At 40.8% G+C, this 11711-nt stretch overlaps 1 protein-coding gene across 12 annotated transcripts in view; it reads right to left on the minus strand.

The window, feature by feature from the left end:
• LOC138431147 (liprin-alpha-1-like) overlaps positions 1–11386 on the minus strand; it is a 68608-nt gene extending 57222 nt beyond the window's left edge. For all 12 annotated transcript variants that reach the window (XR_011253555.1, XR_011253556.1, XR_011253559.1 and 9 more), the window contains exons 1-2: positions 11278–11386; positions 386–922 (exon numbers count right to left, since the gene is read on the minus strand). Coding sequence is in view for 2 of the 12 variants with exons in the window: in XM_069573370.1 (XP_069429471.1) it covers positions 386–472 (87 nt within the window). In the remaining 10 variants the exon portion in view is untranslated. The remainder of the gene's footprint in view (positions 1–385; positions 923–11277) is intronic.
• Positions 11387–11711: the final 325 nt, after the last annotated feature.

The raw sequence follows: 11711 nt of genomic DNA on the forward strand, positions 1-11711 counted from the left end.
TAAGTGAATTATGAATATTATTATTATAGTCTGCTCTTTAAAGTCTTATTATCAAATAACAGAAAAGATGTAACCATAACTTTGACAATTTAAACTTCTGAAAGGTTATTACTTCCCCAGTTCCAATGTTTCAAAGTTCTTCATAAAAGAATAATATCTGAAAACCAGGATGAGTAACATGCCCCAAACATGAGGGGGGGTAGATAGGTTCCAATCTTCAATCTATCAGAGTCTGAACCTAAATACATAATTTAATGTACAAGATGCAGTTAAAAATAACATGTTAGTTGTTCCTGCTGTTTATCAAACACATTCATTAGACTGATTAAAAGGGCAATACAAGAATAATTTTCTATGACATGCCAAATAATAGATGAAGTCTTACCTCCATTGCTAAAACTGCTGTCTGTTGGTCATAGTGATTCAGAAGATTGGGCGTCAAGGCAGTGTTATAAGGCAAATCCTGGCACATCCTCAAGGTAACGGGTGCAAAGAAAACAAACTGTGCCCACCTATACGGCCCACAAACATAGTCAAGGGCCACAGATAGAAGTCGATCCAACTCATAGCCACACTTTCTCGACTGAATGGGATTCAGATGATCAGGCCTACTCAATATGTATTTTAGATCTTTGTACACCTGCAGGTCTCAGCTTGAAAGTACTTCTTCTATCTTACTGTTAAGTTCTTCAAACAGAATTAGTCTTTGCACCGTCAGAGGTTTGTTAGCTTGGTCTCACAAAAGGCATTTGTTTTTGGTTTCTCAACATGGGAAAATGACATCGTCTTGCCTCTTCTTTTCATTTTATTACATCGGGTACCATGTGGCCAACGTGTCAAGTTGATCAACCATATTCCCAAACAACAGATTGCATCTTAGGAGAAGAGCTATTTCTTCCTTTGAAAGAAATATCTGAAATATCTGAAAAATAATTTAAAAAAAAAAATGGGAGAAATTAGCAATTTCCTCTTACAACATTACAGGTTTGATATTAAGACTTTGATTAGCTCAGTAAAGTTGCAGGATACAAAATCAGTTTACAAAAATCAGTTGCGTTTCTACACACTAACAATCAGCTACTAGAAACAGATATTTTAAAATACTGCCTTTGGGACTTTCCGGTGGTCCAGTGGTTACAACTGCACACATCCACTGCTGGAGCTCCAGTGCACTCCCTAGTGGAGAACTAAAATTCCAAGTGCCGGGCAGGTGGCTAACAACAACAATCACAAACTTCGACGAGAGATACAATACTGCCTTACAGATAAAACACATGGGTAGTTCAGAAAAAAATACGACAGTTTTTCTACCTTCTCATTCTTGCTATAGATATACCAGAGAATCCATAAATAGCATTTAAAGGAAAGCACTATTTCTTCCCTCAGTGTTTATATAACATAGTTTAATTTCCCATCTACAATGGTAGTTTTTCATTTGTCACAAGACATAACTGATCCATCATGAAAAACTAGCATGCTGTTGTCCTAAATTTAAGTAGCTGCCGCACTTAATAACAAGTTATTTAAATTTTATTATATATGTTTTAATCATTACATGATTCAGCAGATGGTATCTGTGAAAGGTGTAAACTATAAAGAAATCAAAAGATATGGATTCAAGCCTCCTCCCAACTATGTGAATCACTTAACTTCTCTGAGCTCAGAATTTTCCTTTCTAAAAGTTGCACCTCCCTATCAAAGATGTATGAGTAAATTATAAAATAATGTACTCTATAAAAGGTAAACCAACATCAAACTTTAGGTAGTTTTATTACTGAATGACGATACAAAGACTTACTTCTATCAACCAATACCGCACTGGCAAACAGAAGATTCTAAAAGTAGTATCAGGACAGTTTCCCAACAATGCTTCATCCTTTTAGATAGTACAAAGATTTAGTACATAGATAGAGAAAAGTTTTGACCAACAAATGCTTCATTACACACAGTCAGGCTGCAGAGAAGAGTCAACTCTAGAAAGTTACAGCGTGGAATATGAATGATTTCCAGTTAAGAGTTTCTACCAAGTTTCAGAGTCGGATTTGACACTGCCTTTCCTGGGGGCTTCCCTGGTGGCTCAGACGGTAAAGAATCTGCCTGCAATGCTAGAGACATGGGTTCTATCCCTGGGTTTGGAAGATTCCCTGGAGGAGGAAATGGCAACCCACTCCAGTATTCTTGCCTGGAGAATGTTATGGACAGAGGAGCCTGGTAGGCTACAGTCCGTGGGGTCGCAGAGAGTTGGATGCAACTTTCACATTCATTTTTTTTCTAGGGACAAAAATATGCATCTCTTTTGGGGCTGGAAGGGTAGGTAGAGTGGAAGGCAGGATTGATAGGAAAAAAGCATATTCTAAAACTATCAGACTTCCACTTGGTTTTGTAATGATGTTAAGTCTGCTTTTACTGTATTTTTGTTTCACAGATGTCAAATATTTCTGTTTGAAGTACACAACCTCGGCTGGGAAAACATGAGAAAGTCGGGTTCAGAAATTCTCAGCGACCCAGGTTAACAGGACAATTCAAATAGATATTAGGGCCTATGACACAGAACTTGAACCAGCTTGGCTTAAAGCAGAGAAAGAAACTGTCCTTTGTGCACTACCAATGACAGGGACCTCTGCATCCCAAGCTTTCATTACTGGGCAAAGAAAACTTTGGAGAAAGTAAAGCCATGGCTGAATCCTCCCCAATTTCTCCCCCAAGCATATGGTCTTGAGTAAAAGAAGGGAAAAGGAAAGTAGTCTACAACCTTAGGAATTAAAAAACACCAAAGTTAAAAGCAACCTCTGCCCCAAACATCTCATCTCTAATACTGAAATCTCTAAATCATAAGTATCTGTTAAAGCTTCTTGGCCTGCCATATATTTTCCTCCTTCAAGCTGGGCCCAGAAATGTGATGTCTGGCCATGGAAAAGTGATATTAAACACAGTCATGTATATTTAAGCTTAATTATCATTTATGATAATTAAAGGTAACAATTATGAATATCATTAAATGTGTCAAATAAGCCCCGAATGTTTTATTTGGCTACAGTATCAAACATCCATAGAAGTTCCATCTTTGTAGTTTGCTGCTTATGCAGCATATTCATCTGCTTGCAACTTAAGGGACCATTGCTTCCTACTGAATATGAATATAACAATGAAAATTTCAAATTTTTCATTTAGACTATTTTTCAAGCAGTATGGGTTCCAAATTTATGGTTCAAAGATTACCACACAAAACTTGAGGAAGAAACAAAGTAATATTGAGTTTTTTTAAACTAGATGAGAAACCCTCTTATACTTCTACTCAATTTTACTTGTTTTTCCCTGTTATTCCTTTTGCCTCATTTACAAACAATGCTTCTCACAGACTTACAAAAGTGCTTTCCTTTATGTACTTTAACATTCAAATTTCCATATATTAAAACATTTTTGTAAAATTATTGTTAGGCTGGGATAGGATAAAACCTTAATACATTAAGACTGTAGTTTATGATTAAGATAAATAAGAAAAAAAACAGCAGAATGCCATGAGACAAGAATAAAAATAGGAACAGTAAAAATATTATAAGGAATTCCTATTTCTTCCAAGTCAGTGGTTCCCTAATTTTAATGTGCAGCAGATTCATAGAAACCCCACAGGTCTAAGAAATCCGAACCTCTGGAAAATGAATGATATACATGCATTCTAATGATTATTTCGGTACTGTTACAAGTGATCTAAGTCATATTTTGAGAAATGCTATCCTAAAACAGAATAACTGAAAACAGTACAGGATATTTGCACATAATTATGTGCTTAGCAAAAGTAACATATAAAATGAATTTTTTAAAAAGCAGATAAAGAATACTACCTTAATAGAAAAATAGAAAAAGGACACAAATTTACAAATGGCCAACAAAGATACGAGAAGATATTCAACTTTACTAATAAAAACATACAAACATGATATATAACATTTTTGCCAATCAGATGAGCAAAGTAAGAATAACAAAACAAAGTACAGGAGAGGGTGCAGAAAGAAGAATATATTCAACATTCCAACACCTGGAAATACTTTTTTTTTGACTGTCCCACACAGCTTGCAGAATCTTAGTTCCCCAAACAAGGACTGAACCTGGGCCAGAGTAGTGAAGTGTCTAACCACCAGACCGCCAGGAAATTCTCCATTTTCAAATACTACTGGAGGAAAAGCAAACTAGTTGGTATTTCAAAAAAAAAAAAAAGCTATGGACATCAAAAACCCTTAAAATGTATATAATTTGATTCAGCAGACCTATTCTACAATTTATGCTAAGAGAATAAACACAAGTACACATGATGTATAACTGAAATGTTGGTACAAAAATCCAGAGACAATCTGAAAGTCTACCAATAAGGAATTGGTTAAACTAAGGTACAACCAACACATAACACCCTCACTAAAAATGATGAGCAGGATCTGTATATGCTGACTTGAAAAGACAGTAACAATACAATAAGTGAAAAATAAAATTTTAAATGGTTTACAAAACCATTATAGTCTCCCACTTTTGTCAAAAATATACATACATGGAACAGAATAAAACTACCTGAATTGTTTAAAAATATAGTATTATAGGGACTTCCCTGGCAATCCAGTGATCAGGACTCCACACTTCTATGTCAGGGAGCTCCAGTTTGATCACTGGTCAGAGAATTAAGGTCCCACAAGCTGCACAGTGTGGTCAAGACGAAAACAAGACAAAAAAGTAGTAAAGTATTATAAATGCTGCAATGTTATTTTAAAGTCTCTCGCATGTTGTGTATGGGAAAATTAAGTCTGCTAAATCTATGAGTGTGTGCTGACAATATTACTACTTGAATCAATGATTTACTGGCTGTTGATTAAATAACAAGCCAAGGGACACAAAAATACCCTACTACAGGCAGCAAGGAAAGCAAAGAAAATGATGATACACTTATAATGGGTCAAAAATTGATTTTCAATACTGAAAAAAATCAGATCACCTCTCAGCTGAACCAAATATTATGCACAGTTAAAAAAACTTTTGATATATATTCTAAGTTGCTCTTCAACAACATAATGAAATAAATGCTTCTAATCAGGATCACGTGAGTATGGATAGCAACAGTCCTTTTTCCTGAGAGAACCATCCTTGAAGAAGCTGTAAGTTTCAGAGAGGACACAGAAGATTGAGGAAACCAGGAAATACTGACAAAATACGGCAACTGATCACATAAAGGTTAAAAGATTTCTTGCATTCTTTTTGATATCATATCTTTTACTATAGGAATCTGCAGAAGCTCAGCTGAATAAAGGGAATTGCTGGATTAACTGGAGGGAACAGTCTAAGGCACCAAGGACCAGTAAAAAAATGAGGAGTCTGGCCAACAATTTTTCATGCCCTAACCCTGAGAAAAGAGACATTCACTTCTTTACAGAGCAATATAAGATATGTGGAAAACTAATTTCTGATTAAGTGACCTGATGACTATTTCATCAGAAAACAAAAAGGACTAGATACATTTAACCCTACCTTTAATTTTTATCAATGTGTAACATCAGGAATCTGATATTCCCCAATTTACCAGTTCTCTTTTGAGGATAAAAAGTTCAGTTCAGTTCAGGCACTCAGTCGTGTCCGACTCTTTGAGATCCCATAAATCATGGCATGGCAGGCCTCCCTGTCCATCACCAACTCCCAGAGTTTACCCAAACTAATATCCATTGAGTCGGTGATGCCATTCAGCCATCTCATCCTCTGTCGCCCCCTTCTTTTCCTGCCCCCAATCCCTCCCAGAATCAGGGTCTTTTCCAAAGAGTTAATTCTTCGCATGAGGTAGCTGAAGTATTGGAGTTTTAGCTTCAGCATCAGTCCTTCCAATGAACACCCAGGACTGATCTCCTTTAGGATGGATTGGTTGGATCTTCTTGCAGTCCAAGGGACTCTCAAGTCTTTTCCAACACCACAGTTCAAACGCATTAATTCTTCATCGCTCAGCTTTCTTCACAGTCCAACTCTCACATCCATATGTGACCACTGCAAAAACCATAGCCTTGAACAGGCGGATCTTTGTTGGCAAAGGAATATCTCTGGTTTTTAATATGGTATCTAGGTTAGTCATAACTTTTCTTCCAAGGAGTAAGCGTCTTTTAATTTCATGGCTGCAGTCACCATCTGCAGTGATTCTGGAGCCCCCCAAAATAAAGTCTGACACTGTTTTCCCATCTATTTCCCATGAAGTGATGGGACCAGATGCCATGATCTTCGTTTTCTGCATGTTGAGCTTTAAGCGAACTTTTTTGCTCTCCTCTTTCATGTTCAAGAGGCTCTTTAATTCTTCTTCACTTTCTGCCATAAGGGTGGTGTCATCTGCATATCTGAGGTTATTGATATTTCTCCCGGCAATCTTGATTCCAGCTTATGCTTCTTCCAGTCCAGCGTTTCTCATGATGTACTCTGCATATAAGTTAAATAAGCAGGGTGACAATATACAGCCTCGACGTACTCCTTTTCCTATTTGGAACCAGTCTGTTGTTCCACGCCTAGTTCTGTTTAATTTTTATCAATGTGTAACATCAGGAATCTGATATTCCCCAATTTACCAGTTCTCTTTAGATGATGAAAAGTAAAAGCCCCTAAAATAAGTTGAGTATTTGTCCTGAAGACCAGCAATAAAGGGGATGCAATCTTGGAAGACTGTCTTCAGAGGCTGGCTACAAAGCCAGACCCAAATAACTCAGGTGGGAAAAGCAGGAGATGGCAACTGTGAAGAGGAAAGAAAGCTGGCAGAATCCCAGAAGAGACAATGACAAAAGTGGGCCCTGGGGGCTTGTCAGCAAGGCCCTGCAACAAAAGATGTTAGCAATTCTATTCCAATTCACACTTTCTGTACAGAAAGTGATTCCTTTAATCTTTCTCAGCTTAGATTTACTTATCTGGACACACTATACATGTACGTAACATTTTGCGTTTCCAATTCAGAAGTTAAAGGTTGCCTCAAACACACTGGCTACAATGGGAACAGGAGGATAGTCTTTTGTCTTCTTTCAGAGTTTTCCAAGACTGCATTATAAGGATTAGCAATCACTACCTCTGAAGCTTCTTCTCTCAAGGAAATTATCATCTTCTTAGAAAGCAAAGTACACACTGAGAGCATATCGCTGCTCAAAGTGCTAGATTCCTTTTCCTAAAACTCATGTGGGTTTTGGCCTTTTGATTTCCATATCTTATTTTAAAAACAAATTCATTCTCAGATTACTCTTTTCTGGTTGCTAAAGTGTATATAGCTTCATATTTAATTCATCAGAGAAGGCAATGGCAACCCACTCCAGTACCTTTGCCTGGAAAACCCCATGGGCGGAGAAGCCTGGTAGGCTGCAGTCCATGAGATTGCAGTGGGACACACTGACCGACTTCACTTTCACTTTTCACCTTTTTACATTGGGGAAGGAAGTGGCAACCCACTCCAGTGTTCTTGCCTGGAGAATCCCAGGGACGGGGAGCCTGGTGGGCTGCCGTCTATGGGGTCGCACAGAGTCGGACACAACTGAAGCAACTTAGCAGCAGCATATTTAATTCATAGGGCCTAGATTCTTACTAATCTCAAGGTATCACTTTGCTACTTTATCTAATTTTTAAAGTCCGTCTTGTCATCTACTGATTACAAAAGATAATCTAATCTTCCAGTGTGCTGAGTGATGGGGCTTAAAAAAATACAAGAAAAACAATAAAGTTCACAACTAAAATGAACAGTAGGCATCTCACAAAATATGCGTTACTTTTAATAGTAGAGAAAGCAGAAGCAGATCTTTTAAAGCTAAAAACAAAACTGGAAAGTTAAAAGATGGCCAGAGTCTGGACTTAAAATAAATCAGGTTGAAATTCCAGCCTGGTTTCCCCTCTCCATTAAAATGTGTTCAGAAAATGCTCTAATATCAAGCTCCTGATTTTTTCCCCCTTTAGCATGGTTGCATGTTTTGACTATAAAATTAGTTTAATGAGATAAACTTTGGTGACCAGGATTTTTTTTTAGGCCTACTAGCCTAGTTGTTTGGAGAAGGCAATGGCACCCCACTCCAGTACCCTTGCCTGGAAAATCCCGTGGATGGAGGAGCCTGGTAGGCTGCAGTCCATGGGGTCGCACAGAGTCGGACACGACTGAAGTGACTTAGCAGCAGCAGCAGCCTAGTTGTTTTTTCTTAAACTTCCTTGGATCCCCCCAAAATGTTGCTAGTTCTCAGCATAACAAATTGTAACTCAAAGATAGATTCATCATTTCTGATGCAACAGTCAGTTAAAACTAATTTCTAGTTAAAGAGGAGTTGTTACTCTTCAAACACTCATTCCTAACCGTCTGGAAATGCCACTATTAAAAACCTTCACTTCTTTCCTTAAGATGCTGTGACCCTTCTCCCAAATCTATACTGAACAATTCCTCTCATACATATTTCAAAGTCTTGCTTTTCACTTGCACTACTGCTCTTTTTGTGGGCAGCTGCAGCTTTAAACGTCTCTAATTCTAGAGATTTAGGGGTTAAAAAACACTTGAGGCCAACACTGCTCTTCCCTGTGAAAGAAGGTAAAGATGCAGTAAGAACTGTTTGCTATCACATGTCTCTGGAAGAAAATAAAGTCAACAGCAGTCTAACATCAACAAACTAACATGCTCAGAATAAGTTTTCAGTATGAAATCTCAAAGTTTTACTAACACATAGGAAATTTAAGTCGGGGAGAGAGATTTTTTGCCAGTCAAGTGGGCAACAGAGGACTTACAGTGAGTTTAAAACCCCTCTCTTTGCCCAATGATGACGCGCTCACAACACTGTGCTAAAGAACGTGCACTTTACTATTTATCTTCCCCTCAAGGCTCCCTACTTCAAATATCTCAATCATGGATGAGGATCTCTCTAGAAAAATCTACCTAAATGTTCAAAGCACAAAACAAAGCTCAGAGGAATACAGTACCTAAGATGAAAAAAGGGATGAAAGAACCTAAAGTCCTTTCTTCCTCTATTAATAGGGCACTGACTGGCAGATTTAGGAGAGATGTAGAGGCAGGGAATATTAGTGGATGAGAAAAAAAATGGAGGAGGAAAGAGAAGGTAAAACGATAGGCTTTACTAACTGCTGAGGTCCTTTAATGGACCGGAACCTGGTGGTCCGGAGTCAACCATAAGAAAGTAAAGGAGAGAAAGAGGCTGATATTCCTTGGTTTACGCAGACAGCCAATAAAGCCCCTAGCACGGGGGCTCGCTCTGTTAACAGAGGCCTCAGGCGCCCTCTCGATGGGGTGAATGCACACAGCACCTTCTGGAGGGGGTCTTAGAAGCCTGGGCAGGAAAGTGAACTCAGAGGGCCTCTGCGCTCCAAAGAAATAGCCTGATAGAGAGAGAGTAAGAAAGACACGGGGACTAGAGCTCTGATGGAGCAAAGGTGTTTTAATTAACATGGTGTGGGCATATATACTGTCTTACAAGGTAGTTATTATCAGCAAAGATAAAGATTAAAATTCCAGATTTACCAAACAGAGGCGATCCATATTAAAGAGAGAGAGAGTTTTAAACAATCACTTTTACCCTATGGTTCACAAGAAGAAGAGGGTACTCATCTCTGTATAGAAAAACTAACGAAGGAAATGCCTGGATTCCTCAGCCCCGGGGAGAAGCTTGCCTCTCCTCTTAATCAATTAATAAGGAACAGAGAATTCCCGACAGATCCAAAACAGCACACAGGAAGCCTCCTGTTAAATGCTTCCTTGACAACTAATTACCTTATTTTCCTGACAGTTTCAAAGCATTTGGGGGGGAGGGGTAGAGGAGGAACCTGTTATTTCACTAAATAAAAGGCAACACTGTAAGAAGAATTGCATCTCAATTATCTTTTATTTTCAGCTCTATCCTTGCAAGCCTGCCCACTTAAGCTTTTACATCACTTTCCTATCTTATTACCTCTATGTTGTGGTTTGGTACTTCAAACACACACTTTTTTTTCCCCTCCTCTCCTTCTTATGGAGGAAAAAGATGGTACTGATTTGCTTAAAAGTATGGATGGGAAAAAAAAAAAAAAGGAAGGATGGAAAGCATTATCTTGAGGAGTAAATGGTTCTTAATAACAGAACTAAGGATTTATCTATCCCTTTGACTGTCAGCACACCATTAAAGGCTAAAAGAAGGTTCAAGAGGGAGTTAACATCCCCCTTGTCAAGTCTTTGTTTCCTTGCTCCTGAGGTATTGGCTTTGCCAAGTAACCCAATTCCGGTACATAAACATTACAGGTCTCTCCAAACTACTTCTATAAAATAAGATATTGTTTGACCAACCTTAGAGAGCAGTCATTTATTTCTATAGCTGCTGGTCTGCTCTGCTGCTCTGTATGCCTACATTCAGAAGGGAACCAAAATTCAAAATTTCATTTATTCTGGGCCAAAACCCAGACCTTTTGTCCTTCCTAGATATTTTGCAACTTCGAGTTGACTCTTCTGCCTAAATTAGTGGCATACGCTTCTGTTCTTTTAAAAAAGAAAGAAAAAAACCACCCCTTTTTCTCTTATTGAGGAAGGCACCTAATTCTGAAAAAGGCCTCTCGGAAGATGTTAAAATGTCCTGAAATGTTTAACAGCACCTTATTTCAGAGGCTATGGATGAACCTCCCCGCGGTACCCCAGGGCAAACACACGGAGCGTCCAAGGGGGCAGAGGGGGAAGCCTCGAGGAGGAATATGCAGACTTTGCAAAACTTACGGGAGGGAGGAAAGGAGACAACTTTCAGGACTAGAAACAGGAAGCAGTCCAGATGCTGCGACGCCGCCCGCGCCCCCACACCCAGCCCTCGGTGCATCGTCCTCCCCGCCAGCGGCCGCGCGCTCCACCCACAGCCCTCAGCGGCCAGGGAGCGCCACACGCCCCTGCGGCGCCGACCGAGCCCCAGGGACGGGCCGAGGGCGGCGCGGAGGGAGCGCGGGCCACACTCGAACAGGTCGCTCGGCGCGGGCGCGGGACCGAGAGGGTTAATCCAGTCCGCGGGCCCGGTCCGCCCAGCCCCAAACGCGGGCTCCCCCGCTGGCCCGCCGCCCACCCCGAGAAAGCCCCGAGACCCCCCTCCACAGCTCGGCGCCCAAGGCTTTCGTTTCGGCGGCGACGAGAATAACGATCCCTGAGGAGGACGTGCCGCGGCTGCTGGTGGCTCTTCGGCACAGGATTAGACCGAGGAGCGGGTAGCCGCGATGGCACCTCCTCAGTCCCCACTCCCGAGTCCTTTTCCCGCTGAGCCGGACGGGAAGGGGCCTGCACGACCCGGGGCTCACCTCACACCTCGAGGCCGGCCGCAGCTCCCTCAGGTAAAGGGAGCCAGCGAAGAGCGCAGGCGTGCGCCTCGGAGCGACCGCGAGCTATCGCGATCGCCGGGGCGCATGCGCACGCACGTAAGGCGCAGGTGCGTTGCGCCCGTTCGGCCGAGCGCTGCTATTTTGACCCCAGCTTCTGGATACCGGTCTGCAGGTTTCCTTGTTCTTTACCTCGCGCCGAGGCTGATGCCTGGCCCTGTCCTGCTCCGGCGGAGTCCTTCCGAGTTCTGGAAGCTTTTCTTAAATGCCCTCAGTCCCCTTTGCAAAACTCTCCCTCCCTTCCCTGCTTAGACAGTGCAGCGACTCTCATCACTCAAGCCTGGAACGCTATTATTGCGAGACCACCAAAACCTGTTTCGAGAACCAGCGTGTCCCCTAGGGACCCGGGGATTGGA

This window comes from Ovis canadensis, chromosome 26 (genome assembly GCF_042477335.2).
Source record: "Ovis canadensis isolate MfBH-ARS-UI-01 breed Bighorn chromosome 26, ARS-UI_OviCan_v2, whole genome shotgun sequence".
Lineage (NCBI taxonomy): Eukaryota > Metazoa > Chordata > Mammalia > Artiodactyla > Bovidae > Ovis > Ovis canadensis.